The 20753-nt window shown below is 38.8% G+C and overlaps 1 protein-coding gene across 3 annotated transcripts in view; it reads right to left on the reverse strand.

The window, feature by feature from the left end:
* The window catches only part of fchsd2 (FCH and double SH3 domains 2), a 73612-nt gene that overhangs the window by 22209 nt on the left and 30650 nt on the right, over positions 1 to 20753 (reverse strand). For 2 of the 3 annotated variants that reach the window (XM_074679942.1, XM_074679941.1), the window contains exons 4-11: positions 14757 to 14836; positions 14086 to 14230; positions 13784 to 13917; positions 12517 to 12571; positions 12158 to 12286; positions 7067 to 7189; positions 4962 to 5057; positions 3722 to 3796 (exon numbers count right to left, since the gene is read on the reverse strand). In XM_074679942.1, the coding sequence (XP_074536043.1) occupies positions 3722 to 3796; positions 4962 to 5057; positions 7067 to 7189; positions 12158 to 12286; positions 12517 to 12571; positions 13784 to 13917; positions 14086 to 14230; positions 14757 to 14836 (837 nt within the window). The remainder of the gene's footprint in view (positions 1 to 3721; positions 3797 to 4961; positions 5058 to 7066; positions 7190 to 12157; positions 12287 to 12516; positions 12572 to 13783; positions 13918 to 14085; positions 14231 to 14756; positions 14837 to 20753) is intronic. The other variant, XM_074679943.1, reaches the window with a different exon arrangement.

The following is a 20753-nucleotide window of genomic DNA, read 5'->3' on the forward strand; positions in this document are numbered from 1 at the left end:
GCTACTTTTGTGTAGGTGTAAGTGACATGGTGCAACATGAGATATAATCATTTATTCTAAGTTTTCAGTTCTCATGATGTGTGACAGACCTTTAGTAATCATCACTTCTGTTAACATTGACTACTGTTCAAATGTGTTAATGTGCCAATCTCAAGTATTCATATATAAAATCACCCGGGTCACAATGATAGACTGTTGGCAACTGCTGTAAATGTAATCACAGGAGGAATTATGGCCAGCCAGACTGCCAGCTAAGAGAAATGTCAAGTACAGCTCAGTGAACTCAGTGATCACTCTGTACTTCAATAACAACCTCTACCGTCATAATAACTGTTATCTAACGTACTGCAGAGACATAAGTGTTCGTCTAAAACCACAGGGATGACGAAGTGAGAATGAAGCAGCTCAAAGTGCAGATGTCTTTCTGACTGAAAGTTCAGACATACTGTTATGATTCCTTCAAACCAAAACAGTTTTATAAGCTTTGAAGAGGTGTTTTTTGTACTAATATTAGTTCTTTCTTATCATCATCTAATTTAAAATGCCCTCAAAAGTTAATAATGTCTGTTCTAGTTAAGATGATCATTATTCACACTTCATAGGCTCCTATAGTGTGCTAAAAAAGGATCTCTTCACAGCTTGCAGGGATATACTGCTGTCTTGTTTAATAAAACACATCACACTGAACAGCACCTGGATCACACTTCAGTAAAGGCAGCATTATATTTATATGAGCTGTTTTAAATGGATGGTTCAAAACAAGTGAGAGTCAAAATGTGTTTGCCAGGAGCTAACTCTGACAGCAGCTAACACATGGCTCTGATGAGATCTCTCAAAAGCTGCTGTATATAGTTGAATTTAAATCTGAGTATAATTTTATGTTTGGTACTTGTGCACCAGTAAAATGTGATGCTGTATAATCTATTCCCCCCCACACACACAGGGCTGTACAACAATTCTCACAGGTACTTATTCAGCTTCATTTTTATGTGCTGGCTAGAAAGGCTGGGTGATCAAACAATCAGAACAGAAAATATGTCTTTAAAATCAACACCAAGGAAACAATAACATGAGCAGAGGCAGTCACTCTGCCTCCAGTGACCCATAACACAATACAAATGTGAAAGTAAAGACTACACACACCAAATGCTTGACTCATTTATCAAGAAGAGTGCAGTGATATCAGAGTGATACTTCAGCAGATGACCTAACAGCATCTGATGAGTCATTTGGTGCTTGGACAGCAACGCTCACCAACACATGACAGTATGACAGCAAGACGAGTGCTGTGAAGCAACGGACAAAACATAGTCAACAACATGCAACATTCTTGTGTCAAACCAATGGAGCAACTTGAAGAGCTTTCATGGCACTCTCACAAGTATTACTGATTATTACAACAGAGCGTGTTCCCTTTGCCAACCATGAAGGTGTGTAGACAAAACATTGCTCTAAGAAAGGAAAGCGAAAGACTTTGAAGGATTTCAAAACTAGAGCATCTCAGAGTCTTCATTTTGCCTATTTTGTCCTTCTTTATCAGCAGTAGTCTTGATATCTGGGCTGTGATTGTAGCAACACTTGTGTGAAACTATTACCAACTTTTTGCTTGAAGAGCAAACAGGAAAACTTTTACTTGCACATTTGTTTCTGTGGTTATGAACAGTAGTGCTACAAGGGATTTTTTTCCCTATGAAAAAACATAATCTTTTATGGTGCTTACATATTGTTTGTCTATTGTGCTTGGCAATTGTTCCTGACACAACAGTTATTATTAAACAACGACCAGTCACCTTTCAAAGCGGTCTTCATTGTTTTGCATTCTGTAACCTTTGATAAAACGAAAGACAAGGTAACACTTTCTATGAACCAACCACATATAATGTAGGGATGCACGATACTGGATTTTTGCCGAACTCCAATATGCCAATATATTGAAACCCCTTTTGGCCGATACCGATAATCACAAGTTTGTTTGTTTTTTTCACCGTAAAGAAAGCTAAGTCTATCCTGTACTGGAATTTATATGTTACTCTTATAGTGACGGTCTTATTTGTTTAAGAAACACACATAAAACAAGACAAAAAAACATTTGATTTTACCATAAATAAGAAATGTATTATTTTTTTCGAACTCAAGACATTCAGTATTGAAATACAGAAAAATAATTTCTTTAGATCACATGAACTTTAAATGTACAATGCATTTTTAAACATAACCAAGCTGCATTTGATTATTTTACAGCTACTGTAACAACCTGGTGACAGACACAAAGCTCTGTAGTGCAAATAAATGAAGTGCTACATTTTATTTAAGGAGCTTATTTTTCAGAAGGGAAATAATAATAATCCCAACTGAATAGCACCTTATCGGCTGTGCCTATCGGCAGAAATTTTTATATCTGCCGATACCGATAAAAGTGTTTTTAAGCTTTTATCAGCCGATACCGATATTGTGCCGATAATATCGTGCATCCCTAATATAATGTACTATGAGCTCTTTTATAAAGCATTATTGCAGTTCTTTAAGTCTTTATAAGCACTTAAAATAACTAATATCAACATTTATTAAGTGTTACAAATGGTGTATGTACTGAAAAATACACTTGTTTTGATGATTGTTGTTAAGTATGTTGTCTTGCACTTTACTCCCAAGCACTGTTTAAATAGTCTTTTAAATGTGTTATAGGTTCATATAATTGTTAATAATCTCATAAAATGTTATCACTTTACTTAAAACACCAAAAGTCAAGTTATAATGCATTATAAGTCATACCTTCACAAGGCACTATGTAGACTGCTTATTATGTATTTCAAATGTTGCTATAAGTTGCTGCTCATGATCACTAATTAGAATTGTTAAAAAAGCCTTATAAATGCTTTCAAAAGACTTTAGTAGTGCATTGATGATGAAATATAAGTGGTTGGTTTGCTTCAGAAAGTGACTATTTTTCCAATAGTTTATTTTAACATTAAAGTTTTCTTCAAAATAGTTTCATTTTCTTGTACATGTATCATCTAATCTTGTGTGCTGAGCATACAGTGATAACCCTATTTCATTTATATACTTTTATTGCAGTCATGGGCCTCATTAGTCACACATAAGGGAGGGTAACAGGCCTGACTACATGCTTTTTGAATGATTTGGTGCCCTAATATTTTACCTGGTTAGACAAGCAGCAAAGGCCAAAATGCTTTCTGTTAAAGGAGAGGGATCTATCTATGCTGCTTTTCAGGGAGTACAGTCAGGATGTAAAAATTATGAGGCTGGTAGCCTTACTGAATTATGACTGACTACAGGCGATTAGGTTTTAGACCTGGGAAAAAACTGTCTACGCTTGCATTTCTTTGAATTATTTTAGCATATATCATACACATACTTAATATGGATTTATCTAGGAGGTACTGGATACTGAATGTTATCCAGAATGATCCTAGTGTCTTCATATGAACAGCTGCATAAGGTCAGATCAAATGAGGGAGTAAAGATGCTTACATACACAGTGGTTTATACACTCCAGCTGCCATGCACAATGCAGAAGGTGGTATCATGCGTTAAAAATCAAGCTGCATTGTTATAAAACGTATAAAAGCTGATTCCTGACAGAACATGCTCTGATCAGCACCAGAACAGGCTGATAAATAAAAATGGGCATGAGTGGAGAAGATGATCCATGGATTGTGTCAGGAATGAAGATAGGAATGCTAACAACAGTTAAGACTACCTGTGCCAGGGTCATTCTCATGGCACTCACGGGCGACGGCTCAATGTCCACCAACTGCTGCACCGAGCTTAGAGTCTGGCACACGCACACGCACGCGCACACACAGACAAGCAATCCCACACCCACACACATACCCAAGAGCAGCAGTGCAAGCACACAGACACACAGACACAAGGAGGGTTAATGGAAGAGAAGTTTAAGGAAAAGTGTTAGCAGAGGTTAATCAGGGTTAGGAAGAGAGAGGGAAGGAAAAGCACATTGTTGTTGAGTATCTCGTCATATTAATATCATACATTAAATGGGAAAAAAAGGAAAATAGAGAGGGGTAGAATTTTCTGGAAGATTACAGTGAAAGACAGAGTGAAAGAACAGGAAGACTGAAAGAAGCTGAGAGACAAAAGAGCACAGAATGACTCAGACACACGAGAAAAGGACTGATTAAAAGGAAGCAGGACTAATGTCCACTGGGAGATGTTTCCTTTTTTAAGGCAGTGATACATAACAAGACCCCAGAGAGGTGAAACAGCATGAGACCCTCTGATGGATTATGGTAATCAATTTAACACAATCTACACAATCTATTTCCATCAATCAGTATCAGCTGATTAACGCAAAACAAGTTAAGTATATGTAAATTATATAAAAATACCTGAATATTCAAAAACTTCCCCGTGGTAACATTTGGCAGTGAAATTATTAAAATTAGATCTCAGAGTAGATGCATGCTTTTATCCTGCTGCCACCAGTGACCAGTTAAAAGGAAAGCTCCATCCTGAGTTATTAACAAAAAACTCTTTAGGCTGACAATAAAAAGCCCAAAAATCTCTTTAAGAACAAGAGTGATAAGAGCTTTAGCTCTTTTGTTTCGGTCTTGGCAAACCTTTTAGCCCCATGTGTATTAATAGGGTTCTCCTATAAAAATCATGAGGTTAGACAGTAAATGAATTTGGTGCAAAGGCTGAGCAGATTGAGATGAGCTGAGGCCTTCAGGCACTGATACAATGTTAGAAAGGACAGAAAAGTGAAGAGGGGGGAAGAAGCCCACATGTAGGGGGCTGATGATTATCAGTGTGTGTTTCAGTGTGTGTTAGAAACCAACAGGGAGCGATGGATTGACTGTCCTGCTGTGTGAACAGGTTCAAATACAAACAACACAAGCTAAACAACAAACAACTTCAAGCTCAATAGCCCCAAGCCGAAGGGTAACGTTTTTAACGCAGAGGATTTTGGGTTGTCTCACCGTGTCACATTCACTGGGCTGAAACTGGAAGTCGTGTGCTTTGTGAAACACCGGGTTCTCCTGCATGAACAGCTGCTGGTTGAACTCTTGAATTATCTGCAAAGAGGAGGAGGAGAATTAAGCAAGGACATTCTCAGAGCAAACTGACATCATGACAACAATGGGTGAGTTGCTGATATTCTTACACAGATTTGAGCTCCTGAAAGTGTGTTAGTTTAACGGCGTCCACAAACTGTATGATCTTTACTTTTACAGCTCAGAAACATGTCAGGGAACTTAAATATAACTGTGTCAGAGCTGGGAGGAATACAGAAAACGCCATACTCATAGCATTCAAGAAAAAAATAATAATGGGTGTCCACATATTCATATTTAAAGCTCGAGTTATTGTCCATTTATTGTTGCTGTAATAAGTGAAGGCAACCTTTTTATAGGATATGTTAATGTGGCTCACTAATCTCTGAGAGTTTTTTGTCTGTTAACTATAGAGGTCTGTAACTTTTTGATGAGACATCCTGCTATGATCCAGCTTCTGTTTTTTTTTCACTGTTGCACATGTGCTAACAAGCACTCACATGCATGAGACAAGACAAGACCATACCACCAGTGTCATCAATCATATATATTAATAGTTGGTTCTGTTATGCATACACTGTGTGGCTGTAACAGTGTGTGACCTTGTGATTCAGTGTTTAAAAAAGAAGCATATCTACAGTTTACCTTTCGGTGATTATAAAGCAAACTAAAAAAATATTCCATGTAAGATCCTTTCAGAAATTGAGTTTTGGTAATTCTTAAACAAACTTTAGAGAAAGCATAAACAGAGAAGATCTTTGTAAAATGTACACAAGAGGGACGGCCGTTCAACCCTCTTGAAGCCAGGTGTCAGGTTGTAAAGCATCAACTATGAATGATCCTTAACATTCAAATTAACAGATGAGAGTTAGATGAGAAGATACGATGCCAACCTTCCTACTGATGAAATGGTATCACTCCATAACAGATCCATGGTTAATTTCTCACATTGCCAAAGTTTATAAGTTGCGTGGATGCATTCATTTCAAACAAAGGCGCTAATAAAATCTCACAGTTGCAGCTCTAATAAACTTACCCTGTGCATGTCAGAGTTGTTAGGGTGAAACAGTGTCATTATTTTAGCAGAGACATCAACACAACATAAAATAAAAAGGAGATCAATTGCAGCAGGATGTATCATTAACAAGGTAGAAATTTCTAAGACAGAAAACTGTCAGGTATCTGTGCTCTACATCTACATTTTTTAATTTCATTTCTAAAACATCAAAAGAGGAAGTTTTCTATTTGTTTTTACTGAACAGAACACACATTAGGACAGCATGCTGATTGCCACCATATTTGTTTTCTGACTTTAAATTTGTTCATGCAAGTTTCTCTGCCATCTATGTCTGTGGATTTACCACTGTGAAATCACCAGCACAAACACTGAGAGAAGGGTCATATAGACATGTTGAGTGTGTGAGTTCAGTGTATTGTAATATAAAAAAATAGGATGGTACATTCCTTGAATGCGTGGTCTCCCTCATTTTTAAAATCGGTTAAGATCTAAGAGTGGTCTCTTGTAAAGGCTGAGCTGTGTGGATAAAACACCATCACTATGTTGTTGTTATAAATCCTGTTTCCTGTAGAGCAGACTCAAAGAGACTCACTTACTCGCAAGGCATTTTTCATTTCTTACTTTTTGAAATCTTTTAACAAAAATAGTGTTTCTGTCTTTCTTTTTTGATCGCTTTGAAATATCTTGTTTGTGTTCCTGCATCCCTAACATAAAGTCATTGTCATTAAAATGCCACCCACGAACAACACCCCCCAACTGTGGAACTGTGTCTGTAAGAAAAACAGGGCCTACTTATTACAAATGAACTCAAAATGTCAAGGTTTCTCCTTCATACCACTGGGAAAGATGCGTGTTGTTTTGATAAAACAAGCATTTCATCATCCTATGATGTCAAGAAGATTGACGTGTATTCCCTGCACAGTCTACTTTGAAACCTTTAACTTTTGTTTTATAAAAAAAAAAACACTTGTAAAAAGTTGGAGGGCTGTGTCTCCCAGCAAGTGTGACTCACCCTGGTGGATTTGTCCAAAAGGAACTGGTAGGTGTTATGTGTGGCTTGGTAGGCCTCCAGTTCGGTCCGACACAGCGCCACCAGGTAGTCTTTCACATGCTCATAGATCCTGCCATCCAGAGCCTTGAGGACAGAGATGAAGATGGAACAGAGGTGACAGGGGAGAATGGATTAATTCAATGTAATTTCATAATCCTAAATAATAAAGTCAAGAGTACAAGGGAATCAGTAAGACTGAGAGAGATGGAAGCAGGGATCAAATCCAGTTACATCGAGGGATTAAGCGAATATATGACTGGCTGCTGAGTTTTCAGTTACACCTTAGTGCAAAATAATATCTCATTTCTAACTTTTGACAATCGCTCACCTTTAACTACGTTGTTCCTGGAATTTTGACAACAAAAATACCCGTAATTTTAGTCTTCTTTCTGTTTGCTTTTGAGACGAGAGTACAAATTCACCTCGAGGCACAGGTGGGTTACACTAGTTTGTGTTTATCTTTTTTATGGGAAGCTTTAAAGACGGGAAAAGTGTGTTTAGTTAAAGTTTCAACACTTTTTCTCCTCAAGGCGTTGAATTAATGACACCTACTAAATTGTTTGTTGACATTGTCATAAAAGTGTCTCAGTGAGAGAAACAGCCTCAAAACAACACAACCTGTTCATGTAGTAAATAAGCTCCAGTAGGATACAGTTTAGTAATTTTGTATCATTCAGTCCAGATTATTAGCAAACCAAAACCATGGCACGAGCCAAGTTGTTTCATCAGCATCAGGTCAAAAATTATGGAAACATGAGCCATACTGATCTGATCACACAAGTGTTTTCACTTGTTCTGCCTGATTAAGCTCATAGCTGTGTTTGACGGACAGCTCCCTCACTCTCCTTTCGGTCTAACTGAGCGAATCAGGAGGGAACAATTTACAATGCAAAAAATTGGAATCTTCTCAGGTTTTTTGTCTTATTTTAAGTAAAAATTGTCTTGTTGTACCTAATATGAGCCTAATTCAACTTATCAATTCAGAAAAATGTCTTGTTTCAAGTCGTCTAAAGACAAAAATGAGGTCCGAATTGCTTGCAACAAGTAAAAAAAATTCTGCCAGTAGAACAAGAATTTTCTTGAACTTGTTACAAGCAGTTCATCCCTTATTTTTGTCTTTAAATTACTTAAAATAAGACATTTTTTTCTTGACAGGTCAGGTGAATGTGGCTCATAATAAGTCTAAAAACACACTTTCTACAAAAAATATGACAAAAACACATGATAAGATTTCAGTTTTTTGCAGTGTGCTCTGCAATGATTCTGATTGGTTCTTACAGTTTGATGATGTCACACATTCCCAGACTTGGCCCCACCTTCACCTGTGGCATAATCAGTCAAAGTAATTGAAAACACCTGTCTGGGTGTTTGAATTGGAATTAGGTTGAAAGTGCAATTCATTTAAAAGTCAAGTGTTTACTACACAAATATACACACAAAGCAACACCTCACAACCTGCCAGGCAGGCTGACAAATTTGAAAAATTAATTGGTACTTAATGCTGCAGAACAAAACACACAGGTTTATGAATTGAACTGAAGAAAGAAAGAAAGAAAGAAAGAAAGAAAGAAAGAAAGAAAGAAAGAAAGAAAGAAAGAAAGAAAGAAAGAAAGAAAGAAAGAAAGAAAGAAAGAAAGAAAGAAAAAAGCGAGGTAGCATTGGGGCACTGGGAGGACAGAACTGAGCAGATGTTTTTATTTGACAGCTCTTATCATCAGACTTTTTGATGCTCCAATATAAAGACATTTTAATGAAGTATGCGGTCCAAATGAACCACATTTCCATGGGGAGTTGGGATAACGCTGCCAAGCTCTAGACCTCGCTGCCAAACAGGCAGATCAGACAAGCAGGGGAGCTGATGTGGCGGAAGAGGAGAGGAGGTAAGAGAGGAAGAGCGAGTGTTAGAAAGAGTTAAAAAAAAAAAGGTAATAGTAGGAGAGAGCAGGAATGAGAGAGAGATAAAAAAAATCTGTGTTTGTGTGTGAGGGAGAGAGTGTGTGAAGTGTTCTTTGGACGGTGTTCTAACAGCTGCAGGGGAAGGTGACGGGGTTCAGATTCCAATTCAACAAAACAGAGAGTAACCACAGACACACACATCTACACACACACACACGCACACTCTCTAAAATACTCAGACACTCAGACTCTCTTGCCAAAGTCCTTCATAAAAGCTCACACTCTCAGAGACCTGCACTAAGTCACTGCTGGCCAAGACCGGGCCTAAAATCTCCCACCAACACATACATTCACTTTGCCAGAACACATAAAACAATATTTTCAAAAAGGCACATAAACCTCCAATAAATAACATTCTCACACACAACACAGACTGAAAACAATGGCTTCCTGACAGGGAAATTATGTCATTTAGGGTGTGTTGTTGGCTGACTTCTCTCTTAATGTTCCCTCATCATTCTGCTCATTTCCTCCTCCCACTTTCTCCTCTTCCTCCCCTCCTTCTTTCATCCTTTTAGGGTAGTGTTGTAATGGAGTGACTCAGCTTCCAGAAAAAGCCCCATACTCATATTGTTGCTCAGTGTGTGTGAGTGTATTTGGGTTTGAGTGGGTACAACAATAAGTAATGAACAATAGGTACACTGAGTGGTAGGACAGACAGGGCAGCAGAGTCAGAAATGTGAGTCTGTGTCTGGTTTCAAAGTTGGACAGTTATAAGATCATCCGGTGCCAACAGCAGAGGGAGACGTGGAGCAGTCTTTCCCTCCACTGCCCTTTCACTGTGACTGTCGCATTACCAAGGACAGTAGCTCTTAGTGTTAAATGCATGTTTATCCTGCAGTGAGAGCTAGCACATTTGTCTCATAAAGCTCAGATTGAAAGTTAGCTTTTGTTTGAAACAAGTTTTCTTATCCCTCATTTCTAGGAAACTGTTATATAACCTTTATTTACAAACTTTATCATCTTTTTCTGCATGATTTGATGTTTAAATTCCAGCTTTACAGAGCTGATCCACCAGTATTGCTGCAAAATCAGGAGAAGAAAATGATAACTTACTTTATAGGAGTAGAAATCTGCTGTTGGAAATAATGCTTGTGTTAAAAAAAAAACTAAAAAGGAAGCTCAAAACACCTTGTTTTGTTGGTGTACACAGAGCTCCAATGTTTTCTAGGTTGAATTGTTCTGATTTGTTTATGCATATTGTTGCTATTCTTATGAATGCTTTTGTAGTTTCTCCTCCCTGTATTTCTCAACAAATCTCCGAGGAGCAAAAGATTTCTCACACAAAAGTTAAAAGGAGTGGGAGGCTCTTTTTGTGATGCAGATTTTTCCTCCCCAGTCAGGAGTTCTGTTATCACTGACTTTCAGGTGAAGACCTGTAAACACCAGATATAAAGAAAATGCAGAGGAAGGGGGAAGGATGAGCAGATTGCTTCCCTCAAGCAATGTCCCTTATTCCTCTTTGTGTGTTTGCATTCATGTATTTGTGTATGTGTTCATCTCCCTGCAGTCCTGTCCTTCTGTCACAAGGATCTATTATTCAGATTAGCCTCGTAGTATGGATGCCCGCACATCCCCCAGGCAGCGTATGTGAGTGTAAGGGAAGAAGAAAAACAAGCAAACAGACAGAGAGGAAAATTCTAAGGTAAAGACAGAGGAAAAGAGCCAGCATTGATCAAACAGAAACAGATCAAAGCATAAATGAATTTAACATTTATACACTGAATGAACTTTCAAAGTCTAGACAGCAAAAGCAGCAACAGTACAGCTGCAAAATGTTGGTGCGTTAGCTGCAAAATCAGAGTCATGTCTGTGACTAATGACTGTTGAGACAGAGAAAACATCTCACATGTATGTTTGTCTGCATGTGAGTTTATATTTGTGTCAGACTGACATGTTTGAACAGTAAGTACAGTGGCGATGACATCAGCACCACTCAGCAGCCTGACTTCACAGTCGCTGAGGGTGTGTCTGTCTGAGCACACTGCAGACTGTCATTAAGTGTGTGTGATAACTGGATTATTACCAGGTTAAGGCAATAATCAGTCATCTCCTCATTGTTATACTTTTGATGGATAACTTGTGTGAAAACTGAATTTAGCACTAACGAATTCCTGTCTTGTTACCACAATGGCATGTTGATATATTGTAGTATAATGTAGTCTGTGTTGTAATTCATGGGCATAGTGACAAAGTCACAAACATGCATATGCACACAAAGTGCCGCCTCCAACAGCCATCCACCACTAAAAGAAATATGAGTGTTGACAGAGATTTGGCATCTGTGTAACAGTTTGGCACTTTATGTTGCAGAACGATTTTTAACATGATTACTTGTGGCGCTGTGATATGAAAAAAATTACTCGCAATTGATAATAAGAAGTGTGTTCTTAAAACCGTACGGAAAAACAATCACTCAACGATGCACACACTTAACTTCAGATTAAGGTGTCTGATGCGATTATGTGGCATAAAGAAGACTGATTCACTGCAAAAATCCATTCTATATTTAGAGTATAACTGTGTTAGAATGACAGACTATGACAGAATTCGTCTCAGCTCATTCAACACAGCGGAGAGCGTAATTTCATGCTTGCCAATCATTTGGTTAGAAAAGACATTAGGATGGCTCATTTTCCTCACGTTAACCTCCTTTAAATCATAAATCCAGGGAACTTTGTGGCTCTCTTTGAAGACTCACAGCTGTGAAATATTCTCTTTTCATGTCTGATATTCCCCCTCCAACTACTCCAGAAATCCTGAAAGGGAGTTTGAGTTTGCATGCCTTGAAATGAAAAACATTTTATTCCAAATTGAGCTATAACTAGAAAAAAAAACCCACTCTTTGAATTGTGGAACCAAAAAGTGTGTCCTCATTCCTGGGCATCCCTCTGGGTGTTTTCAGAGAGTGTGAGTCCTACTGGATATGAGAATTTTTAGCAAAAAGGAAAAAGTCCACATGGCATCATAAAGTGCTATTTCTGATGTCTGGATGTCACCTAAAGCGAATGCAGTGTGATTCAATTTCCACATTTCTAGTAGGGACTTGCACCATTCACAACTTTGAATCCTTTCTACTCATTTTGCTGTGATTACCTGTATGCAGTGCAGTAGATCTGTGTGGTAGTACCGGTCATGGTGAGCGTTGGCAGCAGCTAGCGTTAGCAAGTAGTCGTTCCTGGCTTGTGTTGCTTTTGAGTTACAATCACTCCTCTTAGCTTTCAACTGAAGGAGAGAAACACAGATAACAGCAGTGCCATATTACAGTAATGAACGGGAGCTTTACACTTTGAGATGAGCTCAAGAGTCTCCTTTAAAGTGCGAGTTAAACAGAAAAAAAAGTGAAGGAAACATTTTTGTTTGTGTTTATCACTGCTTGAAAGACTCTGCTTGAAAGCTTCACCTTGAGAGGAATTGAAGTTGTTGTGTTTGAGTGTTTGTGAGAGGTCTCTTACCTTTACACTTGCTTTTTGTAAACTAATTCTTGATTGAAAAAGTCCCAATTTAGATCTGATGAAACAAAACAGATACAACAAAGGAGAAAATCTTCATGAATAATGCATCCACATCTAATTTTAAGTACTGTTATTATAACATATTTCACAAAGCTGACAGTTAGTTTCATTCAATCTGGATTCAGTGAAACATAACTCAACATGAAGGTGAGGCTTAAAGGAGAAAAAGATGCAGGTGTCATAACTCTGAGCAGCCATCATATATTGACCCTGAACAGGCTGGAGCTTCACAGCAATAAATAGCAGCCTGATCCTTGCATCATGATTTATATCAATGGTGACATCAAAAGGACCCACCATAGAAAATGATGGAGTGAAACCGAGTGTGCCTTTCTGTGCGGCACTGCAAACGTGTGTGAAAACACACCATGTGTTTCTCATGAACTTTCGCACTTGTGAATAAAAATACATCCAGAATGTGAGATAAAGTTGGTCGCTTGCCGACATGTGAATACACATGGTCTGTTTTTTGCACATTTCAAGCGTGTTGTCTGCATCCACACCAGTGTCTGCCTGTGTGTTCCCAGTGTCCAGCAAAGACTAATGTTGAGAGACATTTCTCTCCCCACACAAACACTTATACAGCCTCATTATGGCACAACAGCAATGCGGTTATTTCTGTGTCTGTATCTTTTCTACTGAGTGAAAGAGAGCGGCTAGAGTCAGCTGGCCAATCGATGTGGGTGCTAAATGTGGCCGAGAATTCACTCAAGTGAAAATGTCACCAGTGGCTGCTACCTAAGGCGTACAGGAAAATAACATTCATCAGCAGTGGAGCTGACTTTGATATTTACTGGGGTACTGCAGAGCTTAATCTTAGCTCTAAAAAGGCCATTGTCTCTACTCCAAAGAAAATGAAATTAGATTTTTTTTTTTTTTTTACATTCAGGTTTTTTAATTGTTTTGCTTAGACTTACAGCTGAAACCCTAACCCTTTTCAATTTTCTTGTTCTCACTATCAAAAATACAAATCTGTTCACAGTTTGTAACTGATTGCAGATTTTGGCCTCCATATTCCCTTTTTCTCTCCATTGCTTTCTCTCTCTCACACACACTGTGAGGTTAGCCAACTTCTTCCCTTTGATGTGATTCTTTCTGACAATCTGTGCCGTCTGTTAGTCAAGGTGTTTTTTTTTTATTTTTACACACAGCCCCCCCAATCCCCCACACACACACACGCAGTCATACAACACTGTAATGAACTCACTTGGCCTCTATGTCAGCCTTCTCTCGAATGGCGTGGGCAACCTGCTCACAGTCGTAGTATTTTTTCTTGGCTTTGGCCAACTCTTTTACCGACTCCTGAAGCTCGGCTTGAATGCCACTTAACTGATCTATGGTCTGTGAAGGAGACAAGGGAAAACGGGCAGGTTGTTAAAGAGAGAGCACACCAACATGAGTCATGTTAACTCACCGTTAGCACATGGACGGATGTTGCGCAGAAGGATAGAGAACAAAGAGTGCCTTAGGAAACTATGACTAACTACCAGCATCCACACATTCACTCACCTTTTTCAGTTGCTGCTCCTTGTAGAGTCGAACTGTCTTTGACGGCTCTGACACTTGACTTTTGTAGTTGTCACACACGTTGAGCCTGGACTGGCTCACCTGCACTGTACCCTCTAAGTAGGACCTCCACACTGCATACACATTCCTAGTTCAAGAGAAAAAGGCACAAAAATGCTGGGTCACTGCTCTTCTAAAAATTGCACTCCAATGAGTAATTGTTTAGAAAACTAAGCCCCCCCTGCAGAGCGGCTGGCTTTTTAAATTCCCTGCCGCACTGTGTGGCTGCTACTGTGGGCTCGAGAAACTGTTTATGCACCTGGAAGGGAAGCGCTGTGTAGAAATGTTGCAGTAGTTGCTAAAACAAACAAAAATCTAATACCAGTGAGATCTGCGGACTTTGTGCCAGTTGAATCCAGCTGGAGGTTTTATATTCCAGCATCTCTGTTACAGTAAACAATGACTCAGTCAGAAATGAGCTGTAGACCATACTGTGCTCTCTTCTTGGATCCAGCCAAACACTGAGTTTATATGACTCCTGTAACAGACTGTAGGTACAACAAGACACTCGGAGTGTCTGCACGACCAGAAAATGATTTTGTGCCTTATAAAAAAAGCTGAATGCATAATTCTATCTCATACACACAGAGACTTAGACACGTAAATAGACCTACCTGTAGTCTGTTCTCTGGTCATCAGGGTTGATTCCAGGCCAGTCTCTCTTTAAGTATGTGCTTGCTAACTTCTGCAGTGCCTACAGAGACAAAAGTAAAGACAGTGCATATTTTAATGGATGTATGAAACAACAAAGTATATCTTGCACTCTGAATTACTATTATGAAATGATATTATTGTAGGACGCTTTATATGATTTTTTAATAAGTTTATCATTATACCTTGGATATAATTACAACATTTCAGGGTGGGACGAACATACATATGGATTTACTGTCATCTTGACTCATGCATTGCAATGATCACACTGTCAGCAAATATGGGTCAAATTACAAAATAACAGTCCTTTTGGCAGAATTATCTTCAAATTTAACATACGGCATCACTAACTCATGAGCCCTCACTGTGGCAGCACAACTAACTCATTACTTCACCTTCAAGGGTCATTTTCTATTCTTGAGTTCATCAGATATCATGATGTATCATTACATAACTATCAGATGATTTATCAACTATCACAGATCACTGTATTGTCATTAAAATTATCATTAAATGGATAAATAAGATCAGATAGAGTCTTATCTTGTCTTGATGTGAGGTCTTTGTGTATAATAATGTAGATGAAGAGTTCATTCAAGACCTGCTCTCTTTGTAAAACACAGTGAGATAACATTTGTTATGTGGGCAGCACGTTAATAAGAACTAACTAAGAGACTGATTAGCTGATTGAGTCACATATGAATTGTTGGGTCTACGGATGAAATATACTGAGTATATGATAATGTATCATATCTATATTTTCATATTGTTTCATACTATATTATATTGTGTCTTACAGTATCAATCATTTTAATCACATCACATATTATCTTGTTGTATCATCTCGTATTGTATTGTATTGCATCTATTGTATCACATAATTTGTCCTGTGTCTTTAAAGATTAATTGCATCACATTGTATTTCATCAAATCGTATCATGTTGCATTGTTTAATACCATATCTTAGCTATTCATATATTGTATTGTGAGTTAAACCATTGATTCCTACTCCCATTTACATCAATTACATTATGACCCTAACTTGACCTACTTGACCTCCCCCTCTTCCTCTTATTTTTTTTTTTTTTGAACAACCAATGTGTATATTATTTCCAGAAGTGTTAATTTACTGAGATGCATGCCCCTCACAGTCTTGTATATCTCGTTACCTACATTTTTTAAAGAAAAAAGAAAAAAAAAAAAGAAAAACAGAAAAAGTGGAGTAAAGTTATTCAAACTTAATTTGCAAAAATTTTAAGGAAAAATCTTCCCATAATTGATGGTACAGAAAGAAAATAATAAAGGATTTGCCTCAGGGGTTGATCTCAATTTTTTCTTCAAACAGTCTCTGTGAAGTGACTCTGTTTCCCCACACAAGTTCAAATCTTTGCTCTTGCCCTCAGTAAACAACCCCATTGTAAAATGGATTCGCTCTGCGTCAGCATCAGTGAATCCCCAGTCAGCTCCTGTGAGTACGAGCAGAAAACCCGAGGGCTTGCAAGAAAGTGTAACCTACATCTTGTGGACTGGGTCACTGTGTCAGTAACTCACAGACTCACTCCCTCTGTGAGGCTCTGGATGAGTGTGTGTGTTAATCCTCATTAAAAACAACCACAACAACACCATGAGGACAAAGAGAGCTCAGGGACAAACTTTATATTCCGTTCCTCTAAGCCACACTTTTCTGTTTCATCACTTTCTATTTGAATATGCATGCAAACCTGCTCTCCGGTCTGTTTTGGAATCTCCCCGTCATTAACGCTCTGCTTGTGTCTCCCGCTCACACAAGCTGGTTGCTGATATCAAAGTTCTCCTCCTCTCTTTCCATCTCTTGTTACACATATTTTAATAAATCCCCTTCTATCGCTCTCATTCTGACCTTTTTACCTTTTCACAAAGGGTGAATGGGGCCATCAAAAACATCCAACACTTTTCTGTCGCTCTCTGAATCTGAGTTTCATCTCCCCACAGCTGATACACAAGCTTAAAGGGGAAACAGTGACACAGTGACCCCTGGCACCCACAAGCTAATCCTCCAAAAGAGTTAGAGTCAGGCTGTATTTTTAAGAAAGGAGTCAAGCTGAAAACAACTTCCCCGTTTTACCCCAGCAGTGTTTCTGTGTGGAGTGATTTGTCAGCCAGTAGGGTACAGATTTAGTAGAAGTGAGTAAAGTGGCAGCCTACATGAAAGAGATGTACCTATTTTTTACTGTTTCAGTCACCTGGGGTAGTGGTTAACTTGAGCTTGCCAAAGTTTTCAGGGAGAGATGTAAGAACACACAAATAGGGAAAGCCGTGGCACAAAAACTGCCCTGTCCAATGCAAGAGGAAACACGTTTGCTGGAGGAATAACCAAGCTCTCTTTCTCTCTGGGGAAGGGTGGAGTGGGTGTGGGTAGTTTTGATGAAAGACTGTGAGACTGTTAAAAAAAACACACACACAACAAAAAAAAAACAAAAAACAAAGAGTGAGTTTGGAAGAGGGCTGGACAGACACAAATTTGAAACTGCAAAAGAAGCGGCTGGGATTTAATTGCCTTTCTGCTGAATAGACAAATACTATTTGTTAGTGTGTGTGTGATGGTTAGGATGGGGGTTAAGCGAGGACAGTGACTGACGACTGAGACAGCCACTGACTGTGACCTGGCAAACTGACAGGAGGAATGATTTGACAGCTTGACTATAAGCACACACTGCTCCCCTCCAGTTCGACTCCAGTGTCAGGGTCCTTCACATCATCTGATGGTTACATTATTCTTAAAGGCACAATACAGACTGGATAAGTAACCCTGTTGCATTAAAAATAAGGGAAGATTTTAAAGCCCTGGTGACACAGATAACACTGGGCGTCTTTACTTTAGTCCAACTGGAGTCCTGGGATTAGCCCTCATATTTGCCCCCTTGTGGACATAGAAAGCAGATATTTTTCCAGCAGGTCGATTAGTGCTTTAACAATACAGATAAACGAGATTACTCTTCTGTAAGAATAACGGGGAAGTAATTTCAAAGGCTCATGCCAAACCTTCGACCCACTTGTTTCTTTTCACATAACAGATACAATAAGACTTTCAGGAGCATGATGATCCACACTGCACCCTGAAGAACAGGTTTTTTATTGCCCCTGGCACAGGTGACTTTTTTGACAGACAATTTCAAAGTTTTCTTTCTCCCTGCTGCCACTTTCTATTTTCTCCTCTTTGTCTGCTGCACCACCTTAACTTCTGCTGTTAAAGCATTGGCCATTAATCAAATTTTGATTGTTGTCTTTTTATTTTTTTTTATGGGAGAACTATCATTGGTTTTGCCGTTCAGCCCTTGAAGCAGAACAGTTTTGCTAAGAAATGTCTTTGAAGGCTGTTTGGACAGAAGGAGAATTTACAGTTTGCTTTGTCCTATTGCAAAATTTATGAAAAAAATATCTGTAAAGATATCCATTATCATTGCCTGCTCAACTAGAAAAGCACTCAAGAGAGTGCAGACCTCCATCAAGCATATTGTGATTCTCATGCAACACATAAGTCCTACTTCAATGTTACACTCTCTTTCAGAAGACTCTCTGCTACAATTTGTGTGAGTTGCAGGTTTGTACGATGATTTGTTGCCTGACAGTGTCAAACATTATGACGACCCAGTACATATTTCATATTCCAGATGTCTGTATCCAGAATACTGTCAGGATCTGGATCGTACTTTTACATCTGTCATAAATTATTGTGACCTTGTCTTGTATTGTTTTGTAAAGCAATCCGACCATTTATGGTGGAGTTTTATACACATATGGTAAAAATGGCCCTATCTCACAATGATTAAGAATCCTTTAAAAAAAAACCTGGATCCACACGGTAAGCAGGATCACCTCCAAAATTTAATCACTTCTTCCTTGTTCCACTTTGAACATTTCCTGAAAATTTCATCCAGATCCATTGTTAACTTTTTGAGTTATGCTGTTCACAAACAAACAAACAGACAAACTCTCCCAAAAACATAACCTCCTTGGCGGAGGTAATAAAGCTAATTTTATAACCCCACATCATAAGAAAAAACATATTTTCTTGGCTCAAAACCGCAAATAAAGATGAGTCAGAGGACAAAAACTGTGACCAGATTAAGACAAGAGAAGGCCAAATTTGACAATGACCATATAGACCTGATGTTTTTTACTATTCCTGGAAAAACTACAGAACAGCAGCTGTCTATCATCCTTGAACATGACGCAAAACTAGGGATGGGTACCTTTCACATTTGAAACGATGCTGTACCGATGCCCGGTACCTGGCAATCGGTATCGGTACTCAACGGTACTAATTTTCTGTGCTTTTTTTGTGTTAATTTGGTAAAAAATATCAATTTGTTTAGTAATCTTCTTTTTTTTTCAAGTTAACATCTGTATTCTTCAATATTTAACCTTGCAATGCTGTGTCCATGTCCAGCATGGAAAATCGCATACTGCAGTCCCTCAGTCACACAGATGAATCCAGGTAGCTAAACATGGTTCCTATTGATTTTATGTGAAATGGTACCCGATACTTTTGACATAATTAGGTCGGTACCTATAAAAGTACCTAATTCGGTACCCATCCCTACGCAAAACCCCCGTTTTTTAACATCTAATAACTAACAACAATGAAACTCTACAGAAAAAAAGAGGATGTGAGAAACTTTTCCACAAAGCTTATTTATTTTTCTATAGTTTGACCACAGCTCATCTGGAATGACTAGAGAGACTGATTTTGACGCCAGTCACCAGGGGGAGCAGTTTTTGTGGCCCCTTCACTATGAGTAGAGTGAGATGATGTCCACTTTTTTTAACAGCCAACAAAACACAGCTGTAGAGAATAAGGCTATTTAGACCTAAATTTGTTTTTTGTTTTTTTTTTTTTTTTGTTTTTACCAGTCTGTTAACATATTGGGGTAAAGCTTGGCCATTTATATCAGGTTAACATGTCTTGCAGGGTTATTGAAGCCAGCCTCTCGTAGACACTTGAGGAGCTGAAGTTTCTGCTCTCCTTTGCTGCAATTCAGATTTCAGACTGACTCAAAAAGCTGTTCTGTTGTCGACTGTGAAACTTAGAGGATCTTTGTGATTTTATCCATAAAGTGGGTTTGTTGCTTTGTTGAAGTAGAGGTGCGCTGTCAGTACCACTGCTCGATGAGCTGATCTCTACGGTGTATAGTCGGACTCCAAAAACGTCACTTACACAAAATGTCAGCACTCATTACCGGGGGGAGAATTTGGCTTCAATTTCATACAACAGCCGAAGAATGTGACGAGTCACCCGTCTCTATCTCAAGTAAACTGCAGTGATTGAAGGCTCAGAAACATAATAGAGTGACTGATCTGTGACAGCTCCTCAGAAATGCTGACTTCAAGAATTTCTAAACCTTTTACTCTTTTGATCTCATTGTCTCATTCCCTCTGTCACCCCTTAAGCTTTTATTCCTCCATTCTTCCTCCCTCCTCTTCATTTTCAACCTCTACTCCTCACTCCTTGTCATCCTTCTCTCCATCCTACCACCCAAGCCCTCTTTTCTCCTCCCTATAGAATAGGGTTGTTGTCCATCCTCCTCTCTATGCTGTCACCACCTGACAACTACCTGAACGGCGTGTTGCTATGGCAACCCCTCTGCCCTTTGTATGCGGTCTGGGTGAGGTGGAAGTGCTCCATTTAATATTACTAACACATAGAGTAAAATGAAAACACAGTCGCTTGCATCCTGTTTTTGAAGTTTGGGTGGCAAACAGAGTGCCCAAACAGCAGGATATCCTGAGGAGACCAGTGTGTGTGTGTGTGTGTGTGTGTGTGTGTGTGTGTGTGTGTGTGTGTGTGTGTGTGTGTGTGTGTGTGTCTGTGTCTGTGTCTGTGTGTGTGTGTGTGTGTGTGTGTGTGTGTGTGTGTGTGTGTGTGTGTGTGTGTGTGTGTGTCTGTGTGTGTGTGTGTGTGTGTGTGTGTGTGTGTG

Source organism: Halichoeres trimaculatus, unplaced genomic scaffold (assembly GCF_033239565.1).
Source record: "Halichoeres trimaculatus isolate MK-OKI-2021-1 unplaced genomic scaffold, fHalTri1.1 fHalTri1_scaffold_9, whole genome shotgun sequence".
Classification (NCBI taxonomy): Eukaryota; Metazoa; Chordata; class Actinopteri; order Labriformes; family Labridae; genus Halichoeres; species Halichoeres trimaculatus.